The sequence below is a fragment of the Lissotriton vulgaris genome, chromosome 2_1, assembly GCF_964263255.1.
Source record: "Lissotriton vulgaris chromosome 2_1, aLisVul1.2, whole genome shotgun sequence".
Classification (NCBI taxonomy): domain Eukaryota; kingdom Metazoa; phylum Chordata; class Amphibia; order Caudata; family Salamandridae; genus Lissotriton; species Lissotriton vulgaris.
Window position 1 is genome coordinate 859775769 of NC_141687.1, and position 25032 is coordinate 859800800.

Here is a 25032-nt window from a genome sequence, read left to right on the forward strand (position 1 = left end):
CACGGCTAAGTTTGCCATGTCAAATTGTTATGCTACCACTTCACTGTTTCTTCATAAGTAAAATGTTGATAGGTTATCGGTGTTGGAGGTTGGCCAGCTATCTACTATCGGAGAGACTTATCAAGGTCTTGGTTACGCGCCTATTAACATTGAAGAGGATTCTCCACTCAAGAATAACATTTTACTTATGAAGATGTAGCCAGCTCTGTGAGGTTGTTGTCCATCCTCATCATAAGGGATTTTCGAAATTCTGCTGAGATGGCATAATTTGCGTTTCCCAGGAAACAAATGGTGCGTTGTGTCCATCCTGCAAGAATGTTCGGGTCTATCGGGGAAATTGTGTCCTTGGACATTAAGGCCATCTCTAAGATCTTTGCTAAGGGACCAGTGACATCCAGGAGTTTGTCATGGCAGCAGCGCGAGGCCTGGTCAATGCCCTTTTTGGGATCCTTGGTGAACTTTTTTCAAAGGTTAACATGTTTGGGTCGATTTCTGGGGTATCTGCTACCTTATACGGAACGTCAGAGCGCGGGAATTCCGACTTCAAACTACTACTGACTTCTTTGTCAAAATTCTTCCATAGATTCTGGTGTAAATAATCCACTACCTCTGGAGGCGAAGCCCAGTCCGAGGATCTCGGATGGACACTGTTCTGCGGATTAAAATTGAAGGGGGTTGTGGTTTGGAAAGAGGTGGGGGCTGGCGGATTCAAGTGTGTCCTCTTTGCCTTCTTTTTCTTAGGAGGTGAGGCGTGCCCCGTAGCATCTGTGTCTGTGTCCTGGTTACTTGCTAGATGTTGGGGCTGGATCTGAAGAGACAGAGTATTGATGATCCCCAGAGGAAGCCGGGGGTAGCTTTGACAAAGCCTGTGCAGGTGGTCAGCTCGATGACTTGGCTTTACCTGAGGCTTTTCCCACTGAGGCGTTCCACGTTGGCCCTCTAGGATCCTGGGGTTGCAGTCCATGCATCTTAGCAAAATTCTCAAGTTATGCTGTGATGGGTTTGAGAAAGGCTGTCAGAGGTTTGTTGACCGTCTGGGGCACGGCCGCCTTCACCGCTTTTTCGACAGATTGCTGCACTGATGCATCCAAGGCATCCACAAGTTTGTCTTCAAGGAGAGGCCCCTGCTCTTCCTCTTAATACCCATATTCTTTCTCCTCAAAAAAGGCCCAGTTTTGCATCGCTAGGCGTGCAATGGACTATTTAATTGTTGAGAAAAATGAGCCAAGTCAAAATTCCTCAGGAATTGGTAAAGGGGGAGCAACCCTTAGTGCACAGTCAAACCACACTGCTCCTCAGCCCTTCTGTAATCAAAAATATTCTAGCCCCCGGAGGGTGTCCAAGAGCCAACCTCAAATAGAGAAGCTTGCGTCTGGCTTGGCCCTTCCTTATTTTCCAGCCCAGGAAAGGCGTTGATTCACACAGCCAAGGAAAAACAACTGTCCTGTGTGATGTTCTGCTTTGAAAACGGCGCAGAACGAGGAGGAACTGTCATTGGGCGTCGCGTAGCCCAAATATAGCCCAACTGGGCTACGTGACATCAGGCTCTTCGGTTATGCGGACCCGATCAGGGGAGGCAACGCGGAAAACGCTGAGGGGATGCGGTAAGCGGGACAGAGCAAGGGGTGAAGTAATAATCAGGTGGGGCGAGCCACAATGCGAGAACCGCGTTGTTCGAGCTCGCCACCACCCGATAACACACACTAACGGTACCTGCCGGAAGATCGCGATGCCACCTAAACGTGGGTGCACTCGTTCAAGACAGCGAATTACTGCTGTAGCAACTACACATATTAATAACCTCAATAATCACAATACAATATTCACAATTTTATTCACAATACCGACAAGAAGATATTCACAATAACCATAAGCAGATACTGAAAAACAATAATAGTAATGAAGCACTTAACTCGGCTGCGAGCAGCAAAGAAAGAGGAAGTACTTGTGTTTGGGGAATTCATATATAGGACTATAGTCTCTATGGTTATTAGTGAAGTACCATGGTATTATGGGAAATGTAGTTGTATTTGAAATGTTGAAACGTTTTTCATTGGCTGCTGTGTTTTTGGAATAAAGAAAGAGAAAGTATAATCCGAAGCCTCCGGTCCTGTAATAGAATTCAACCTGTCATAGGTTAGTGGTCGACATGTTTCAGCCAAGTTCGGCTTTCTTCAGGACCAAAACGTGAAAAACAACCACGCATACCAAACTGAGTAGGTAGTAAGAATGTCATACAACCAGGTTTTGGGTATATTAACCATTCAAATTAATTCCTGGTCAGCGTCTTCCCTGCATTATCAGGTAAGCTTATGGCACCTTAACCTTGGCGCACACACTCGAGGTGGTGTCCAGTTCCTGTAGGATATGTTCCTCCGGACTGGCAGGCGTGCGCTTTGGAAAGGACCGATTGATCTGCCAGGCCGTTGCTGGAGAGCCGACTATTTCTGAGAGCCCCGTGGCTGCCTTTCATGACCAGCTCAAGAAGGGAAAGTGTGGGCTGAGATGTGTGGTAGGCGAGAGACCCCTCTGAAATAGCTCGAAAACAAATGTTGCAGCAGCGTGCCCAGCAAGCTGCCTCCTTGTTTGTTAAGCGTGATTTTCACGCGATCCATCAAAACTCAAGCGAAATCACAGGCACTACATGGAGCATTCATTCGCAATTAGGAAAAATGTAATTCTCTTGTAACACATTAGAGCCCTCCTGGCACTTGGCTCCATCTAACCCATTTGACTCTGTGCGTCAGTAGGGCGTGCAGATCTCTCAATGTTAATTAGCTAAAAATAATCATCACACACAGCAGGATATTGCTTTGAATAAAAACAGTGCTACGGTTTTACCCCTGGACCTGTGCTGGAAAGATTAACAAGAAACGGAAGAAATAAAACATACTTCCTTGTTTTCAATTAAGTACTAGCACAAGTCCTTAACAAGCGCTAGTGTTCTGCCCGCAGAAATACATGACCGAAACTCTTCCGAAAGTGGCACGACCTAATACTGGAATTGATTTGGACCTGGAATACATAGACCTAACGCGGAGCTTATGTCAAGCTATCGATCAGATAGCACCTGAGAGGACACAGCTCATTAGAAGTCAAGGCAAAGGAGCTCCATGGTTTACCCCACTCCTGAGGGAGCACAAGCGAAAGCTCCGGGCTTTGGAGAGATCTTGGAGAAAAAATAAACATGATACAGCCAGGGTTCAGTACAAAGCTTTCCTGTATAGGTATAAAAAACCTATACTGCAAACAAAGGCGGAGTACTATGAGTCTCGTCTAAATAAAGCCGGGAATATTCAGAAAGAGACCTTCAAAATCTTAGCTGAGCCGAGTAAGAAACCGGGAAACTCAGAAACCAGCATAGATTGTAATACCTTTCAGGGATATTTCCTAGAAAAAGTGGAGAACATCATCTCAGAAATCAAGAGTAAAACGGTGAATGGACTAGTCCTACACCCTGATTCTAATAACTCCACGGACCACACTATTACGGAGTTTCCAGAGATGGATGTGCTGAGTCTGGAGCAACTGATGGGTAGAACTGAATCAGGCTCCCCAGCTGACCCGTGTCCTCCTAGTGTATTCCGCGAGGCACGTCCCATACTGGAGGAGCGTATTATTTCCCTCCTTAACAGATCTTTAGAAACGGGGTACTTACCCGTTGAATTCAAGGAAGCGCGTGTTAGGCCCCTATTAAAGAAACCCGGTGCTGATCCTGCGGTCTTAAAGAACTACAGACCAATCTCGCAGCTGCCTTTTCTTTCCAAGATTCTAGAACAGCACGTCCTGAAGTTCCTGTCCCTCCACGTGGAGTCCCATGATCTACTCCACGAGCGACAGGCAGGATTTCGAGCACATCACAGCACCGAATTGGTGATGCTTTCGGTGCTGGATGAACTAAGAAGCATGGCTGACATCAAGAAATCGAGCGCCCTGATTCTTTTAGATCTGTCAGCGGCGTTCGATGCTGTCAGCCACGCCATGCTCTTGGAAAGGCTTGACAGCTTCGGGGTGAAAGGTGTGGCTTTTAAGTGGCTGGAATCCTTTCTTTTGGGAAGGACACAGAGGATACAACTGGGGGACTTGACATCAGAGGTGGGGACTTTAGGGTGTGGAGTGCCCCAAGGCTCCGCGCTGTCCCCACTGCTGTTTAATTTATATCTTCAGCCTCTGATTGTGTCTCTGGCCAGCATGGGTTGCAGAGTTTTTAATTACGCTGACGATACTCAGCTTGTTCTGAGTATCGATAATACTGAGGCTGCGCAGTCCCAAATACAGAACATCCTGAGGTACACGGTTGGGTGGATGACGGGAAACCTGCTGAAGATCAACCCAGATAAGACTGAGGTATTGGTAATTCCATCGGCCACCTCACCCTGAAGCGATCTTTACTGGCCACCAGAGTTAGGTCCAACTCCGAAGCCGAGTGCAGCTGTAAAGAGTTTGGGGATTAAGCTGGACTGCGATTTGTCAATGGGCAGCCAAATTTCTTCTGTTGTTGGGAGCTGTACGAACATAATCAGGCAGCTACGGAAGTTAGCCCCAGTTCTTTCTCAGGATATGCTGCGAACAATCGTAGCGGCAACCATTATCTTTAGATTAGATTATGGGAATGCCCTCTATCTAGGCCTCCCAAAAACTCTGACTAACAGATTGCAGGTCGTGATGAACGATGCGGCGCGATTGATTTTTGGACTCCCAAGAAGGACTAAAGCCTCTCCCCTATTGCAGAGCTTACATTGGCTCCCCATAAAGGAGAGGGTAGAGTTCAAGAGTCTTTGCACGGCTCATAAAGTAATTTATGGCCATGCACCGGCCTATATTAAAGACTGTTTGGCCGTGTACAACCCAAAAAGAACACTTAGATCCTCTGTTTCTCAACTGTTGATCTGTCCTCTGCACAGATTGGTGACTAAGGGAGGGAGAGCCTTCTCTGTGTTGGTCCCTCAGTTATGGAATAAGCTGCCAGAGGCACGGCGCAGAGAGGTAAACCTCCTACGGTTCAGAAAGTCTTTAAAGACATGGTTGTTTGGGAAGGCTCTGGGTGCAGTATAGGCTGTCGTATTAACCTCCTGTGTTGTATGTAGTTATGGTACAAATTCCATCGGTATAAATTCCATCGATTTCCAAGCGCCTAGAGACCTGTAGGTGATTGGCGCGATATAAATCCAACATACAAATACAAATACATAGTCCTGGAGTGGGGAGCTGTCGGAGCAAAGCATGCGTCCCCCTGCAGCAGCCGGGACTGTGCGCGCCACTGCTCGCTCCCACTGCAATACTCAATGGGAGTGAACTTTTTAAAAAAGGTGGCACATACATCCACCATTAACCATTTGCAGGCTGCGAATTTTTAAGAACACATGCAAAAGCCTATTGAAAGTGGGAGGAGTCAGACCCCAAAAACTACCTTCACCAGATCGCCTGAAAGTGCTAGAGCTGTACAGGCTCCACCTAAAAAAGGAGGGACAAAGAGGTAGGATTACCCACTAGCAAGAAAGCTTTTTTGAATGGCAATCGAAGGGACTAATAAGGCAATGGGCAGGCAGTAAACCCACTAAATGAATACAGTATGTCTAAAAGAAACAGTGCATGCACTGCATAGGCTTGACCCAACAATAGAGTGCTCCTTGACCAAAATGGTGGCTATAGTGTGGCCCAGTACAGAGAGGATAAAATGTGGGCTCTCCCCACAATGAAAGGAGACCGGTTAGGAGTGGATGGTTGCATAGTTATTTGCATGTACTAATTTAGCTCCTCTAAGATTTGAAGTCAACATTTTATCTTTCAAGTAAAAGGGGGAAGAGGTACCCATCTGGTGGCTGAAATTGCACATGAAACAAGATATTATGTGATTAATCTCAGGTTCCTTGGTTAACTGCTGGTGTGCTCTTCAGCAATTACTACCTCGCTGTCCCTTTTACTGAATCATTGCGTTTGAGAGCACCTAGTTGATGATGGGTGATGTGATGTTTATTAGTTTACAACGCTGCTCCACAGTAACAGCGGATCTGTTTCAGTAATGGTAAATACAGGGAGAGTTCGTGCATTTTTTTCCTAGGTTCATGTTTTGAAATAAGCACTTCTAAATAAAGGCACTCAATGTAACAAGACAATAACCTAAATGAACCGTTCTTGCGTTATAAAGAAATGCGCTTAACGTCTTCATCCTATGCAAAAGTAACGTTAGTTGTACGATTCAACTGGCAAAAAGATGTTGATGGTTTGGATCGTTCTCTTATAACCAACCTGAACCGGCTCGGACAAAGAACAAGTGCGGACTCCACAGCCAACCAGCACTTCGAAATTGTGTGGCGTGCACTACGATTGGCTGTTGTGCCTTCAATGCTACAATGCCAGGCCGTCTTACATTTTAGCAGTACCACCTACTTCCAGACGACTTCCTGAAAGTGTTGGGCAGTGACATTGGTTGGTATTCCACCCGGAAGTTCCGAAACTACATACAAAATGCATCCGTTAAAAATATCCACAACAGAGAACGGTTGTTAGGCTGAATTGGTTGTGTAAGTAGTGGACAGATGAAACGGATGAAGCCCTCTAATTCAGTATTCCTTTGGAACGTCCTTTTGTGTCGAATTTCCGTAACTCTGCGCTGTGCATAAGGCGGCTTATTTACAAAGGGACACAATTGTGTTAACTTCATTTTGTTCTTTCATTTTTAATTTTAAGGTATCCTGAGCTATCTAATCACTCTTTGGATGACTGGGAATTAATATTGTAAACACGACTTAAGAGTTGAGTTTTTCTGTGCCTCCAGGAAGATTTCAGATGTTTTCAAACGCGTAATAACGTTACTGCAATTTCTTAACTTTTTTTTTTATTTTTATTATTTTAAACCAATATTGCTGTTAACACGGTTGAAGGCTTTTCGACACCTGGGTTGTATAATTATAGCCCTTAGCCGTCGATGTGTTTTCAAAGCTAACTTCGCACAATTTCCATCATAGTTTTTGTGTAAATCATGATGTTTGTGAGATCTTTTTTTTATCCAGCTTTTATTTTTCTGCAGAATTTTGATATTATGCAAGTCATGTCATATTATATGAAAACTAGTTGGAAAACGCAATAGCCGCCACATAGCCGTCTTATCTACAGGTCTTTTTAAATTCCCTTACTCGTCAAATACAGACCTATCCACCACATCCATTGCGCACGCTTTGTGGCAGAGTCTTGTATGGAGCCAATCATAAATCTATAACCTTTCTCCATGTCCTACTCCACCTTCAGTGGTAAACTTTTTAATCATTTTATGAACTACTGGGAAATATGTCTGTCATTTAATGACGTTTTTAGTACTTAGGAGCAGAACTACTACATTCATTTGAATGAACCTGTATCCTTTTTGTTTTTCTTGTCATACATAGCTATTTGCACTTCGTCTTTGCACTTTCTGGGTTTGTCCTATGGTTCTTGGATCTACGGGACGGGTATAGCTGGCAGTGGAAGTTTAGTGCCTTACTACAATTTAGGGTTTGTGCGTTGTCTTTTTTTGGCCTGTACCCAGGGCTGGACTGGCAATACTGCGCATTTCCCCGGGAGGCTGGTATGGTGGGGTACCGGTTTTGTGACGGGTTGCAGGTTTAGGTCCCCAATACAAATTTCAGCAGGCATCCACTTATTTTCCAGCCTCCTGCGGTATCTGGCGTCAGTGCTAGCTTTATGGCAGCACCATTCACACCCTGAAAGTCCAAGTCGGACCGTACTAAACACTGTTGTCCGTCTTTTCATTTCCAGGATCTCAGTCGTGGTGGAAATAAACAACAGACAGTGCTCTGCTCATATGAGGTCGCTTTAGTGACCAGTTAACCTGCAACAAGCTGAGAATAGTGTGTGCATGCCTTTTACAGACTCCAGACCTCCACAAGCACATACGGTGAGTATGTGTGCAGGCCTAAAAAAATTCTAAAAATGTTACTAACCCTGCAGGTCTAGTTACTTTAAAAAAATATACTCAACCTATTTCTAATGCTCTTGAACCATAAACTGGTTTCAAATTTGTGATCCTGGGCAAGTATTTTAATTCAGAGTCAACATTTTCTTCTTCATCACATATGAGAGCACCTTCAAATATGCGAGTTTAGCATTTCTGCTGTACAGAAAACTTGTTTGGTTTAATAGACTAAATGTTTGCCCAATATATAATACAAAAGTAGACACATATGGGATACACATGACGTTGACTTGCCTCAGTTCAGTAAACACATTGTCATGAGTGCAGGTGCAGAAATGTTTCTGAACTCCTGTTTAAAAATTGTCACTATTAATAAATACATAACTAAAGAATGTGGTAACAGCACACTGTCATTTGCAATCAGAAGATTTTACAGTGAAATCCCCACAGAATTTCCTACTGACGTGGTTTTAAAACTATATAGTGTACAATGTCTGGACATTGAGTTCTGCAAATACCTGTCACACATTACCTAGTAAAGTGTTGTGATTTATTTTGCTCCTATGTAAATCTTTATTTGTATCACTCTTCTGAATTGCAAACATGTTTTCATAATTCCTTCTATATTTTGATGTAACTGTACTATTCATTTGAAGCTGTTTAAATGTTATGTTAGAGAAAAAAACTGACATTTTACAGCCTTTTGTTTCACAATTATTTTCAGATATCACTTGACAGAAAGCATTAACTATAATAAGAGAAAGAAAAGTAGAAAAACAATTTCCAGGAACAACAGATAGGCAACAATTAGTAAAAAGAGAAACAGGCATTTGACCTCTGTTCTTGAACAGACAGGGAATGTGTCAAGACAAACACAAGATTTAAATGCCTCTTTATTTCCCATTCACTTTCTGAATGAACAGAACACCTGTTCCTTACAGTTTAAATTAACTCACCAGCAAGGTCAAGTAAATGCTAAATATAGCTCGACCTAATAAAATTTCACTCGACATTGTGAGTGAATTTTTCGAGGCCTGGTGTGCCTAGTCACAGATACGCTCCTGAGCAATAGGGTGAGTGAAGCAGTACCCATTCGGGATGGGCCCGTCACTGGGTTTCTCGACGGCTTTTCAAAAGGATCCCGTGCAGTTTGTTGTGAGTTTCAGGCAGCTGTTCTTAATCCAGGTGGCGGCGGCTTTCATCCCTTCTTGGAAGTTGTTTGGTGATATTGGGTTCATTGGTGAGGGAGAGGATCATCTCTGTGTCGTCTGCGTAAGAGACTATGTTGAGCCTGTGGTTCCTGACAACAGTTGCGAGGGTGGCCATATAGACGTTTAGGAGTGGGGCTAAGGGAGGAGCCCTGGGACACTCCACAGTTGGTCTCTGTTGTTTCCGAGTGGTAGGGAAGGAGTCTGACCCGCTGAGTTCTGCCAGTGAGGAAGGAGCGTTTCCATTTGAGGGCCTTGCTATGGATGCCGGTATTTTGGAGTCTGGTGGCTAGGGTGCGGTGTGAGAAGGTGTAGAATGCAGCCAAGAGGTCCAGGGGATGAGGGCTTCCGTTTTGCCCTGGCCGAGGAAGGAGCGGATTTCGGTGGCGGCGACTAGGGCGGTCTTGGTGCTGTGGTTGCTGCGGAATCCTGATTGGGAGATGTCTAGTATGATGTTAGCATCAATTAAGTTTGCTAGCTAGGTGTTGACTGCCTTTTAGATGACCTTAGCTGCGAATGGAAGTAGGGAGATGGGCCTGAAGTTCTTGAGGTTTGTCGTCTGCGCAGAGGGTTTCTTCAGGAGGGGGTTGACTCCGGCGTATTTCCAGCCTTCGGGGAAGGTGAGGCTCTTGAAGGAGCAGTAGATCGTCCAACGTAGTTCTGGTACGATGGCAGATGTGTGGAAGATGGGTGTGGGCAGGGGTCTGAGTGCTCCGGAGTGGATTCTTTTCATGGTCTTCAAGGGGTTTTCTGTTGTGAGCGTGATCCATTTGAGCAGGGTCTGTTAAGTGGTTTCGCACGAGGGCGGAGCTGGAGCGGTGAGGTGGTCTTCGTTGTCGAAGATCATCTTAATCTTAAGGTGGAAGAAGGTGCTGAGTCTGTTGCAGAGGTCTTGGGAGGGTGGGACATCTATTGTTTCACCCACAATATTCAAATTTTCGTCAGATAATCCACGTTTCATTCCAAACTTTTTAATTTCTTTCTCCATTCACTTCATGGACAACACTATTCCACATTTTTTCATATGCCACCGACTTGCCCATCCCGGCCTAAACTGTGGCATGCAGGAATCCACAGTTCATCCTGGGTAGCCTCATACTTTCGCACCCAAAAAGTTGTCTGGCGTCTATGAATAGAATGGAGTAAGTATTGAAAACGTTTGGAGTAAAAATTTGGACTAAATATGGATTACCTGTCGAAAATTGGATTATTGTAAATGAGACTTGTTCAGAAGGCTGTGCGACCGGTAAGTGGTGTGTGTGGAAATGCCACACTTTCAGTGAATTACACATTTGTGCCAAGTTTTCACACCATAACTTTGCCATGAGCAGTTAAAAAGTCTGCAAAAGGTGTGCATCCTATCATTTGCTTTGAGGCCACATATTGGACCACATTTATGTTACTGAGGGACTGATTACCATGTAAGCTGTGGAAGAGGTTCTTTGATTTGACCACAAGATGATTTATGCCCTTTTGCATAAGGTTGGAGTTACTCCTCTCGCAACATCCCACGAGTTTCTTACAATCATGCCTGGGCTAAATTGGACAATTACAGACAAAGATCTGCGTACAATAATTGACACCAAATATTCAGCCTGATATTTTTGATTTCATTGAGCAGTACACGTCTTGGATTGGGCGAGTGGGTACTCTTGACGAGATGTTGCTATTTAAAACCTAAGATTTCATATCATAACAGCCCTTCGGCTCTCTGGTATACCAAAGAATTGACAGGCCAAAAGGAATTGTAAAGGGTTTGAGAGAGGCTTTGGAGATATAATTACACAGAAGTCGGGAGAGAGGCTTGTGAATTAGAACTTGGGATATACAAAAGGATTTTGAAAGCCTGTAGGGGAAGCTACTAACAGTCCTACTAGGTAACTTTTTGCGGTTAATACATCTGTGGCAAAAAGTATGCATCATTTGTCTAAAACCCTCCCATGCAAATATGTTGCATTTATTTATTTTATTTATTTATTTAAATCTTTTCTTTCAGTCCAAGAACCCCTCTATGCAATTGACATTTACTCCTGATGGGATTTCGGCAGAAACGCTGTAGCAAAGTATCCACCTGTTGAAATAGTGGTTAGATTTTAGTCTTCTCACTGAAGAGGAAGTGATATCTAAACCCTCTATGATCAGATCATGTTCTCCACTCGACCCCTGCCCTATTAGAATTTTTTTTTTTTGAAAACCTTTATTATGTAAAGAAAAAGACAGTTACAGACCTACAACCACGGAGGCTGGTCAGTCAAACACAACAACATCAACGTCAAAATACACAGCTCATCAGCCGACAACCCGGGGGTACGGCAGCGATGTTTCGTGATTATGTAGAAGCAGGTGGTATAGCTAGGATCAGTGAAAGGTTTCACATTTTATCTTTTATTTAAATAAAACCACAAACAAAAATACAAAAAAGAGAGATCGAGGCATTGCTGTGTAAAAACTGGCTGTCCCTTATGGCAGTGGGAGACGGGTGAAAGACGTATTGCAATAGAAAAGAGGAGAAATATCGGGGAAGGTAAGGGGGCGAACCTGGTAGCAAACCAATACAGTCTAGTCAACAAGAACTGAGTACAGGGAACGCGCGGTCAAGGGAGAAGAAGCGGATCCGGAAGGTCGGTGAATGGGGGCGTGCAAATCTCTCCACGGTATGCGTTCCATTGACCCAGATCCTACCCCATTTCTTGGGTCTGCCGTGGGAAACATACACAACTTTCTCTCTGAACATGGACCAGTCCATATTTTCTTTCCACTTTAGGAGCATCAATGGCCTTGGGGAACCCCATAACTGGGCTATGTCCAGTTTAGCAACCATATTGCCCAATGTAACCCATTGAGTTTGAGCAACAGTACAGTCATTTGGCTCCCAGACATTCAACAGACTACATCTGGCCTCAGGCAACAACACAACCCCCGTCACTTCACCCATAACCGCATGCACTCGGCGCCAAAACGTCGCCACCTCCGGACATTCCCAGAGGATATGCAAAAAAGTAGCCAGCATACCACATCCGCGCCTACACAATCCATCCACAGAAAAACCCATATGTATCAGTCGTGGGCCCGTGACATACACCCGATGCAGTATTTTGAGTTGCACCAGCCTAAGACGTGCCGGAATCGCAACCTCCTTAGGGGAGGATATCGCCGCCTGCCAGTCCTCATCGTCCAGTTCTAATCCGTCACTGGTCCAAACAGTTCGCAGTGGCAGAAGGAGATCCGAGCGATCGTTGATAAGTTTCTTATAAATGAGAGATATAGTGCTGTCAGGGACGTATCCATCAAGCACTCTATCCTCAAGAGGGGAGGCCTCCGGGATAGAGGTATCAGCCGGGAAAACCGAATTAATCGCATGGCTGACTTGGAGGTACCGGAAATATTCCCTGTCACTCAGTTTATATTTTTGCTGGAGTGCCTTGAAGGTCTTAACTTTGCCCTTGGCCCAGAGGTCGCCCACCCTTCTGATTCCGATGAGATCCCATCTATCAAAACCCTTCGACGTCCACAGGCCACCTAGCTCTTCCGCAGCGTACAATGGGGTAGATTTCGTCAATTTATCCGTCCATCCCGTGGCGGCGGTCGCGCTTGCCCAAACTCGCACCGCTACCGCAGTAGGGCCCGTGAGTTGCTTCCGGTCGGCTCTGGAATAGAGCGCTCGATTGTAATCTCCCCCGGGGAGTTGCCATCTGTCCATCTCAAACGCGGGGTTCGGGACAGGGCCGTACATAGCGTGGTTCACAGCACTCAACTGGGAAGCCCAATAGTAGCGCTTGATGTCAGGCAACGCAATACCTGCATCGTACAAAGGCAAAGTCAATTTCGCCAGTGCGATACGTGGTCGCCCGCCCCATACCAACCGCCTCTGCAAGCCCTCGATCTCTCGGAAATAGCTGGCAGGTACCAAATCAAGTGTGTTTTGAATGACATATAAAAAGCGGGGGAGAGACATCATTTTGAACAGGGCCGCCCTTCCCAAGGGGGATAGTGGCAAGCCCCACCACGCCGCCACATCCGAACGAAGCCGGGAGAGCGGAGGCAACAAATTCCGCTCATAGCGGGCTTTGGGGTCCAGTGAAATGTAGATCCCCAAGTATTTAAAACCATCCCTAGATATCGGTATCGGACAATGGCGGGGAAGAAGGGGCTCATCGTCCGTGAGTGGATAAATACAGGACTTGGCCCAGTTAATGACCAGACCGGAATTCCTACCAAAGGAGCGTAGCACATCAAACAGGACGCCCAACGACTTACGAGGAGAGGTAAGGTACAACAATATATCATCTGCATAGAGTGATATACGATCCTCGAAGTCAGGCGGGCGACCATTGGATGCCCTTAAGCGATGGTTCCCACCGCAACCAAGCAGCCAGGGGCTCAAGGGCAAGCTCAAAGAGGAGCGGCGACAAGGGGCACCCCTGTCTCGTTCCTCGCCCGAGGGTGAAGGGCTCCGAAGCCCTACCATTAACCACCACCTGTGCCAGCGGCTGCTCATACAAAAGCCTAATCCACCCAATGAATTTAGGGCCGAACCCAAACTTAGCTAGAACAGCCCACAAATACGGCCACTCAACCGTGTCGAAGGCCATCGAGGCATCAAGAGCAACCAAAATGTCCGGTTCTCAAAGAGACCCCGCCCTTGCTAAGGCGCCATGGAGGCGACGTAAATTAAGCGCGGTATTTCGGTGGGGTATAAATCCAGATTGGTCCAGATGGATCAAGTCCGCGATCACCGTAACCAGCCGATTTGCCATAAGTTTAGCGAGAATTTTGGGCTCAACATTCAAGAGCGAAATCGGTCGATATGACGAACCATGATTGCCATCTTTATGGATGACAACAATGGACGCCAGTCTCTGATCCCGAGGAAGAGAGCCGAGAACTCGCGATGACAGGAACATCTTACGAATATACGGTGCCATTTTGTCTGGGCATAGTTTATACAGTTCCACAGGTATACCGTTAGGGCCCGAGGCCTTCCCGGAACGAAGTGAACGGATTGCGAGCGCTACTTCAGCGGTGGAAAAATCCGCCTCCATAAGCTCCTTGTCCGAATCCGACAGTCCAGGCAGGACAATATCTCGAAGCAAAAGATGCGAGTCCTCTTCCGGCCTATCAGAGACCGGCGCATAAACCGCCTGAAAGTGACGGGCAAATGTTTGGACTATGTCAATCGGGTCCACGACTCGCACACCATCCACATGCTCAACAACAGGCACCACTCGATTCAATCTATCCCTTTTGTCCAGCCATGCAATCAACTTTCCCGCCTTATCACCTACATCATACAAACGCCCCTGTTGCTCACGGTGCATCGCCTTGGCCGCATCAGTGACCAGCGCCTTTATAATCAAATTGTTTCAGGGCCAGAGTGCAGCACCTCCGGAGGGACCCCGGACTCCATCTGCCCCTCCAAGTCAGTGATCTCATTTTCCAGATCCACCACCGCGGCATTTTTACGCCTCCGTTCGCTGGCAATGAGGGACAAGACTTGACCACGAATCACTGGTTTATAGGCCTCCCACAATGTAACCGGGGAGGTAACCGATCCCTCATTCTCAGCGAAGTAATAGTCCATACATTTCACTATCTCCGACCTGATCTTAGGGTTGCGAAGGTGCCAGGGGTTGATCGGAGCGACACGGCCCTCGGCACCCAATTGCATGTCAACTGTAAGCCAAAGCGGAGAATGATCAGAGATCCCCCTGCCAAATGCCTAACCTCCCGCACAGAGACCATCTGTGCTGCTGGCATAAGAATATAATCTAATCTCGATAGACTCCCGTGTGCACCTGAGTGGAAAGTATATTGGAGCTGACCGGGGTGTAGCTGCCTCCAACAGTCAGCCAACCCAAGCGTGTCCAGGTGCTTCCCGAGCCAGAGCTGTGCCGCAGGCAGAGTCCTGGGGGGGCTACGATCCTCATCCCCACAAACTACACAGTTAAAATCGCCACCCACTACCAACATTCTGTCAGGAAGCCCCAGGATCACATCACCCAGATCAGCAAACGTGGTAGACTGTAGGCCAGGGGGGACATACACAGACAAGAAGGAGACCGTTTTCCCTTCCCACCGACCCGTAACAGCCGCATAGCGACCCCTGTCGTCCAACACTACGTCATCTATCTCCAAGGGGAGGGAAGTACGTACCATGACCCCCACCCCTCTCGAACCAGAAGTGAACTCAGAGTGTGCCACCATACGGTAGCCACGTCTGTTTAGTGCACGGCATGCATTTCCAACCAAGTGCGTCTCTTGAAGCAAAATCACATCTGGGGTACAACGTTTCAAATATTGCAATGCAATACCTCGCTTTATTCTATCTCCAAGACCGTTAACGTTCCAACTCAGCATCCTAAGCTCCCCCCCCCCCCCCCCGCCCCCATCCCCGCAATGAGCACCCAGCCCCCCTCGCCCGGGAATAAGCACAGAGAATAGACAACAGGATATAAAGTAGCCTCAAACAAAACAAAAAGGAAAAGACCACCCCCAAAGAACCCTGAAAAACACTTCCCCTCCCCCCCCCACCCTGCACCCCTGCATTAGACCAGAAAGCCACCCCAACTTGCAGTGTGCCTGTCGCCCCATGAAACTAACCTACAAGAAGAGAGAGCAAGCCCCGAGAGGAGGAAGAGGAGGCCCGATTTCCCCCCCACTACCGGGTATCCACATTATAAGCGAGTCTATTAAAAAGCCACTGCTAGAAGTCCAAAGTAACCAGTTCGCCGCTGCAGACTCCCTACTCCTGCTCAGCCAAACCACCCTCGGCACCTCTTGAGCTCTCGCCGCTCATGCGATTTGATGGCAATGTGTCCAACCAGTCATTGGCCACTTCAGGGCGATCGAAGAAAAACGCCCGCTCCTCATACTCGATCCTCAGTCGGGCAGGAAAAAGCATGGCATATTTCAGACTAATATCTCTAAGCCGTCTCTTCACCCCGGTGAAACCCATGCGCTGTTTCTGCACCGCCTGGGTGAAGTCAGGATAGAAACTGAAGGAAGCATTGTCAAGTTTGGTGGGACCCGTGGTTCGTGAAGCTTGCAGGATAGCGTCCCGGTCCCGGAAATTAAAAATCCTGGCGATGATGGGTCTCGGTGCTGCCCCCAGCTTCGGCTTCCCGCCGGGAACTCTATGTGCTTGCTCCACGGTAAAAAAGTTGCTGAGGCCAATAGGTGCAAGGTGTTTAAGGACCAGATCCTCCACCAGAAGGTCCGTGGAGACATCTGATGGGTTCTCCGGAACCCCCACGATGCGGACGTTGTTGCGCCTGGCCCGGCTCTCGAAATCCTCCAGCCGGCGGGCAAACTGGTCGTTGGAGGTACGGAGAGTGCGAACCTCAGCTTGAAGGTCCGAGACATCAGTGATCAAGCTCGCAGTTTTAATGTCCAGAGACTTGACCCGTTCATTTGTCTTACCCAGGTCCGCCCTGATGAGATTAACCTCGATCGCCACCGTGTCGATGTTTGCAGCAAGAGTCTCATATTGTTGGCCCATGTCCGTCCGAACACTAGTAATGGCGCCCATGATGTCCTTTAGTGTCTGCTCCTCCGATGAGGGAGTGTCATCTACAGTCCCTTCAAGAGCCTTGCTCGCTCCACATGGGGACCCTTTCGGGCGAGTGTAGTGCTCTATGGTCTGGGTTTGGATGATACCCCCACGATGCGTGCCCTTGGTGTTCCGCTTCTCGGCATCCGCCTTGCCCGCCATAGTGGGCTGTGAACTCCCACAGAGTCATTGTGATCTGGTCAAAATGATCACGCCCTCGATGGACCTCCAGGGCAAGAGGGCTAAGAACTAGAGCAGACTCAGGATCCGTAGCTGGGACCAGAAGACGAATGGGGCAGTCGTAGAGCGTCGTCCACAATGGCCAAAAACAAAACCGAAAGTACCACAGGGGCTGTGGGCGTGCCCAACTGGCCGTTGTTGTTGAGTTGCCACCTGGGTACCTCGGGGACTCTAGGCCGGGGATGGTCTACGATGTAGGCCGCAAACTTCAGGATGCAGCAAGTCCGGTTTACGGCGTCCGATTTAAGTTCCGAAAAAGTCCTCAGAATCAGCAAGGCATAGTCAACAAGCACCCGTCGATCAAATCAGGATTTGTGGCAGGATAGATGCGGGAGGCGTAGAGGGTCTCAGGAGCCCTGTGCTCACGCGTCCATCGTGGATCCGCGCTAAGCTCCTACCACCCCCATTAGAATTTTTAAAGAGCCTCCACCCTTTCTTTTTCCCTAGATAACTATAACTATGATGTGCAATAATTCTCTTAAGAGTGGGGTTGTACCTACTTTCTGCAAATCCTCATTAGCTCTGCCACTTTAAAAACAAAAAATAAAAGAAACCCTAGATCCTAGTGTTTAATCCAGCGACAGGCCGGTCTCTCTTCTCCCGATATTATACAAAAATCCTGGAAACCTGGGCCATTGCTTAGTTGGCCTCCTACTGTGAGTAAATTGGTATGTTTAATAACGTAAGATTTTGGATGCTGGAACCTCCGGAGCACTTATCCTTCTTGATTTGTCTGCGGCCTTTGATACGGTTTGCCATGCTGTCTTATTGGAAACACTTTTCTCTGTTTGCCTGAGAGACAAGCCACTCGGATGGTTTGAATCTTTCTACGAGAACGGAACGAATGGCAGTTCAGTTGGGAACTTTTCATTCAATCTTTAAAGACATTACTTGTGGTGTTCCTAAGGGGTGTGCTCTCAGCCCCACGCTTCTTAACTAATATATATTTATTTTTATACATATAATATATTGCATGCTCAAGAGTTCGCCCTTTGGAGTAGGTAATTCATCCAGCTGGCCTTACAATCTAATCGGCAGTGCTAACAGTGCCAGTATCGATGAAAGAATAGTTCTAGGGCTACAGAATCCACAAACCCTTGCACAGCAACCATCTGAGCAGTCCCATTCAGGGGCGTGTCAATATAGATTTAAAGAGTGGAACGGACCAGAACAGGCACACACTTGATTTGTCCAAGCCTCTGAAGGAGTTTCATAACTCAGAAACGCGTTGGGCATTAAGGACTTACACGCTGCTTTGAATATCGATATTCAGGACGACGCATCTACCAAAAAAATGCAAGAAATTGCTGCTGGCTTCTGAGTGCCTCTTGCAGAAGGGTGAACTCGTGAGCATGATATATAGTACCTGTACCTCTTCCTCATTACAAACAAATAAATCGGCCTTGTCGATTTCTCACACCTGGATATGCATTAGTCTAGCAAGAATAGCACAGCCAACTTTTAGCATTATTGATCAAGTTGAATTTAAGTACCATCAAAACATTTCCTAATAGATCGGCAATGGACAATCGCAAGGAACGCACTCTTCCAACTGGTCCACTTTTTTATACTCCACAGGGCTTATCTTACACCAGCAAAAATTAATCGGCATCTCAATGTGAATTTGGCAATGTGCCCGCGCTGTAGTACAGTGGGAGCAGATTTCTTCCACATGATGTGGGGATGCCCTCAGCTGGGAACGTTTTGGGAGGAGATGGTAACACTTATGCAGGATGTCACGACTAGGAACATAGGGCCAGATGTAGGTCGCCAAATACCGGTCGGTAACTGCCGATTTTGGCCGTTACCGACCGGTATTTGGGTTTTTACATGTAGGGGGCCTCATATTTACAGAATCGGTATATTTACTTATTCGGTACATTTACAGAATCGGTAAAATACCGAATCGGTAAATTTACCGATTCTGTAAATCCATATGTAGGTGGCACTGAAATCAGTGCCACAGGCCCTTACCGAATCGTTATTTACCATGGAATACTATTCCATGGTAAATAACGAATTCCAGTGTACATGCACATCTGTGCATGTACACCTGTGCCATGTGGCACACAGACATGCCCTAAGGGCATGTATGTGCGTCACATGGCACACAAGCCAGAAACGGGTGAAACAGGGTGTCAGTGACACCCTGTCCCCCTTGTAAAATCGGTAAAATTACCGATTCGGTAATTACTGAATCGGTATTTGCTATGGAATCCTATGGGCTTCAAGGCCCATATGAATCAATGGCAAATACAGATTCGGTAATTACCGAATCGGTAATTACCAAATCTTACCGATTCGGTATTTTTACCGAATATTTTACCTACATAGCAATTACCGAATAGTGAATACCGTATCGGTAAAATTTGGTATTTACCATTCGGTAATTTGCTGTTACCTACATCTGGGCACAACGCGGAACCACATCGCTGGGAAGCCTGGATATCGCGAAGCCTTTGGCTCGCCCGACTGTGCCTCATTTGGCGTCTGAACTAATACCTAACACCCCATTGTGGGCAACTTCATAAATCACCAGGGATCTCCAATTCTAATCCTCCGACCCACCGAGAGACGAGGCGCCCCCATTCTCAGAAGGCGACCTAAAGAACCACAGCTCCACAAACTCTCCGTAAGCCTCTACCATAGGACCCTGCCCCGACCCAACATATTACTGGCGCCATTCCTGCACCTAGACGTCAGGGCATTCCCCCCCTGCTCCTCACAGGCTATTGTGTAGAACAGGTTTTAGGCATAATATTTTGTGTCCTGATGATGATGATTCCTTGTATTTTGGTTATGGAATCGAAACGTCGTCGACCACTTGTCGCACCATATATGAATATGTATATTTATTGAGATATGCTATTAATGGTGTTCATGAATTTCTGTCATTGCTATAATTAACAGAAATCGCTCACTTTCTGCCTAAATATCTTTCTCTTCCCCTTCTTTTCACTTTGCCAATCTGTAAGCGTGAAGGCACAGGCTTGTGTCTCACTCTTTGTTGAATGTAAGAGAATTTTCGTTGTTCATTATATATAGTAAAGATTTCTGTGATCACTGTCCGGCTGGACAAATCACTTTAAACCAATATAGTTCCACTGTGTCTATATTATTATATTTTTCATTCCTAACCTTGCATGGGACCACTGTTGTTAGATATAAAGTTACCTACATCTGGGCCATAGAGCCCTCTATAGGCCTCTGTTTGCTGCATTGGTTCCCTCACACCTCTAAGCACAAGATAACGAGCAAATTCATAGATTTAGGGCTCTTGCTGGCAAAGAGGGAAATCACAACTTACTGTAAGGCCAAGAAGGGCCCGAGCTTTCGTAGATGGCAATCAGAGTTTCTTAAGTGGGCGTAATGCGAGGGTACTACGAGATTGCAGCTGGCAACTCGCGCAAACAACGAAAAGGCACTAGAGATGGCGAGGGTCTGGGAGGCACTGGTGGTGTTATTAAAAATTCCAGATACGGACTCTGATGTGGATTCGGGCGTTCCAGAGTTAGATGCGCTGCCTTGAGGGACTACCCTATTTTAGGGAGATGGGCACTTTGATGACTTGCTTGGGCGCTATCTCTGGCGGTAGAGAACTGTGTCATTGCTTGATGTTTTGAGTTTTTTTAATACCAACGCAGCTGAGACCTGTAACTACAAATGACTGTATATAGTTGTTACGCCAATGGGGAGGGGAGTGGGACACGAGGGAGGGATGGGAGATTGCATTTAGCAATGTCAGGTTCATGATGGAAGGATATATGTATCTCTTTTCTGATTCATTGGCAGGATTGATTATTGTAACTGAGCCAGCATATTGGACAGCAGAGATCTAGGGATAGCAGTTCCCACGGAATGCGAATTATTGTGATACGAGCATCTGCCAGATATTAGTGTTTGTCCTCAATTATGATTACATCTCATTGCATGCCAACCTGATTCCACATTTATCCGGATATTGATTCTAATTGTGTTGTTTGTTTAAAAACAGTAAAAAAAGATCCTAAGACCATTTAGCAATTGCAAACACTTGTCATTTGCTAAATAACAGGGTTTGCAACTTCAAAATGGCGTTTTGGTATTTACTAAGACTGATTTCGCAATTAGGTAAGTTCTTACAGAAATGCAAGATGGTTTTAGAATGCATATTGAATTGCATTTTGATAGGGGTGTACTTAGGGTGCCCCTTTCAAATTGTGTTTTGAATTGATGTATATCGGTGGGTTGAAACTGCGGTTTGTCAAACCATTGATAGGTTACAGACTCCTGAGAGGAGGTGGTAACTTTTTAGCAAAGTGTAAAGAATCCTTTTAGCACCCCTTCTCCTTTGGGAATGTAAACAATCTTTTGTCAAATGGGCAGTGCTCCCACTCAATATTTTTTTACTTTTCAATGTAAAACTTTTTCCATTAAAAAAAACAAAAAACTTTTGTCAATTGGATCCTACTCATGATGATCTGCTGACCCCAGAAGCCCATAATTTCTGTTAGCTATAATGGCATCCAGTCGGAGTAAGTTTTCATTTGCGACTTACTTCTTGAATAGTAATGAGGTTGGTTGAATCGCAACCCACTCCGAATGGTACATTTGTGTGAATCGACCTATAAACTAACAGGTCTGTTTGCAGAATCAATATCCAAAAACCAGAAGTCAATACCAATTTATCGCCACATTTTTGCGCATCGATTGTAAGTCTGTGCCCAAATTACATTTGCAGTTGTGTTTTTGTTTGAGAATAACCTATTCTACATTGAAAGCACTCCGATACACAAGTTTCCCTACTGCCTCCCTATTCAATGGCAATGCACTGTGATTTGACCACACCAACTTTAAATAGTTATTGTAACGTACTGCCATGAACTCCAGTCTTATAAACCAGTTTAAAATGGTGCCTGTGCCGTTTGTAATCCTTTTTCAGATACTCTGCTCCTTAACTGAAGGAATGATTCCTAGTTCCAGGTCTGCCCGCAGAAGCACCGATAATCTTTAAATGGTCCAAGTTATCAGAAAGAACTCTAAACCCCATCTTTTTGTTTCCTTTAGCCATCTTTTTCCCACAATGGCTGGAACTGTTCTTGGTGTTGGTACTGGCGTCTTTGTCCTAGCTATCCTGTGGGTGTTGGCTTTGCTGCTGTGTCTGCTGTTATCTAGAGCTGCAGGGTTTGCAAAGTAAGTGGTTTGTCAACAGCATGTCTTTATTTCAATTTATCATACAATAAAGCGTTTACACCTTGAACCAGAAGTTCCTCAATCAATCAGGAGTTTGTACAGCACGACTAGTCACCTGTTAGGGTCTCAAGGCGCTCGGGGCTGCTGCTCCATCTGGTGGTGGAGTTTCAGTCGATGAGCCAGGCTTTGACATCCTCTCTGAATTATATCTGCAACAGGGATGGGCAGGGTTTTCCAGGTCTAGGTGGCGAGGTAGGAGCAGGATCTTGTTCTGATCTTGTTAATCCGTGGGACAGTGGCCAGGGCAATTTAAGTGAAGCAAACTTGTCTGGCGGGAACGTGGAATGAGAGGCGGTGGTTCAGATATGCTGGTCCTGTGTTGTGGAGAGCTTTGTAGGCATGTGTGAGGAGCTTGATGGTGATTCTCTTGTTGACTGGGAGCTAGTGGGTTTGTCGGAGGTGTTGTGTGATATGACTGTGGCGAGGGATGTCAACGACCAGTCTGGCTGTGGTGTTTTGAACGTTCTGTATGTTCCTGAGCTGTTTCTGGCGGACACCGGCCTCGTGCGCGTTGCCGTAACCTGATAGAGATGTCTAGCCGCAGATTCCTTAACTTAGAATATCCTCAGGCGTCAGACTGGATCCGGAAAACTTCCTGCAGCAGCACCTCTGCGTGCTGGGGGTGGCACTGCATGGCTCCGCCCTGAAGTCAGCTGTGCCATATATCCCCCCGTGCTGAAATCAGTTTTCTTTTTTATCGCGTCCCATCGCAGTTTCTGGAAAACCAGCGATTCCTGGACCTGTTTTTCGTTTTTTTTAATGTTTTCGGCATCCTGGAACAGAGTGCGATGGCTTCGGGCTTTGAGGCGTGTGAGACCTGTACACGTCAGATGTCTGTGATGGACCCACATCTGTATGTGGTGCCTCGGGTTGCACCACGACTCCAAAGAGTGCGACGATTGTCAGCCGATGAAACCAAAGTCCTTACAGGAGCGGTGGATGAAACTGCTGGCCGCACGGCTGTCCGGTCCTGCACCTTCGGGTCTCCCCTCTCCCTCTCAGGATTGAGCCCAGTCCCGAGGTCGTTCCCGCAGACGTCGTTTGGAGGGTAAACACAAACATTAGTCCAGGAGGTCTTCCTCCCCTACCCGTGACTCGCTCCCTTCGGGGAACAGGCGTCCGGCGGTCGTCTCCTCCATACCCCCCTCCCCTTTCTGGGTGCAGGAGCGACACAAGCACAAATAGAGGATTATTCTGTAGCACTCCGCTCCTATTTTGGTTCACCCCCTCTTCCTGGTGCGACTTCATGTCCCATAGAGGTTGAAGGCACTCATGTTGGGTCTTCGCCGGCTTATTCGTCTTCTGCTCCGGCGGTGTGCATCGACTCCAGTTCCGGAGCTGATTCGACACCGACGGGACATGGCCCAGTGGGTCCTCCCAGGTGTTCGTCTAGCCCACGCCGTCAGTCTCCTCATAGCTCTGAGCGGCTCCCTGCGTCGACGTCTGAGGTGGCGTTGGGCTCGACACCCTGTTCCCCACATGTTGCAGTGGGGTCGACGGCGGACGGCGCCCAGCCCGAGTCCCCCTTGGAGGTAGTCAATGTCCAGTCGACTCGACGTCCACGTCTCTTCTATTTCAAGAGGTTGATATTCCACCCCACTCCTCGGACGTCGATGCGACTCCCACGTGGCGTCGGTCGATGCCGGTGCTGGCACCTACGCCACCTCTTATGCCACACGCTGACACTCATCTGGGCTCCCCTGATCTGCGGCAGTTTCGGCCAATGGTGCAGGTACCTTGTGTGGTGTGCACTCCGGATCAGCCCCCGGCTCCTCCACTGTTGTGATCTAGTAGAGGGGTTAGTCTTCAGCCATCACCTACGGATGGGTTTTTGTCACCTCCCTGCATGGCAACTGAGGCTAGTGCTGCCTACACACGGGCTATTGACAGGGCGGTTGCTATTCTATGTTTTCAGCCCCGTGGTTTCTCTGCCTTCTGATCCTTTGTTGGATCTTCTCCATATGGAGCCGGTTGAAGTAGAGCCTTTGCTGCCCCTTGGGGCATCCTTGTTTAACATCATGCTGGGCACATGGGCAAGGCCTTCCTCGGGTGACCCTGTTGATCGGGCCATAGCTTGTCAACACCTTCCTGCCCCTAATGATCCGCTCTGTCTGTTCCTTCACCCTAGGGCTCAGGGCCTAGTTGTTCCGGCAGCCTTCGACTTAGTCTTCCTCCGCCCTGCCTCTGTTGCCTCATACCAGGGACACTAGGTTGTTAGACGCATGTGGGCGCCAGCTTTTCCCCTCTGCCAGTGCTGGCGTCCGCGCCTTGAATACAGCTTGCGTGTTCACACGTGCATCCTCTTCGGGACTTGGTTAACGCTCTTCTACCTGCAATTTCAGAAGGCCCGCGGGTGGAATTAATCCACCTTCTGCATGATGGCAGGGAAATGGCGCAATTCTTCCTCCGCTCTTCTCTTGATGCCACTGACTTGCTCCGTCAGTGGCTTTGCGCAGCCATGCTTGGCTGCGCGACAGTCGTTTCCCGGACAATGTTTTGGATGCTCTTAGGAATCTGCCTTTCAATGGCGTGTGTCTTTTTGATAGCCATGCAGATTCAGCGGTCTCCCGCCTTATGTCAGGGCTACTGTGACTCTTGCGGCACGCACGTTTTGCCTTATCAGTATTCTTTTATTCTGCATAGGCGATGTTGCATTGTTGGTCTGATTTCGTGCATAGCCCACTGATAGTGTAGGGCGGCGGTGGTTCCTCAATCTCAGTATTCTTTACGTGCAGCCGGACAACTGGTTCTGTCTTTCCTTTCAGTCCTCTGAATGCGTGCTTTTCCCAAGCAGACGCCCCCTAGCAGGGGTTGACATTTACCCTATGTGGGGTATTCATAGGCTTTTCAGTGACTCCCTTAGCCTTGGTACGCTCCTTTGGAGTTTTTCG

General features: G+C 47.1%; 1 protein-coding gene across 2 annotated transcripts in view; it reads left to right on the forward strand.

Moving 5' to 3' along the window:
- Nucleotides 1-6403: 6403 nt before the first annotated feature.
- TMEM218 (transmembrane protein 218) overlaps nt 6404-25032 on the forward strand; it is a 48849-nt gene continuing 30220 nt past the window's right edge. The window contains exons 1-3 of one of the 2 annotated variants that reach the window (XM_086956345.1): nt 6452-6524; nt 7756-7894; nt 21956-22081. In XM_086956345.1, the coding sequence (XP_086812471.1) occupies nt 21972-22081 (110 nt within the window). In that variant the 5' untranslated portion in view covers nt 6452-6524; nt 7756-7894; nt 21956-21971. Of the gene's footprint in view, nt 6525-7755; nt 7895-21955; nt 22082-25032 lie in introns of both variants that reach the window. The other variant, XM_086956344.1, reaches the window with a different exon arrangement.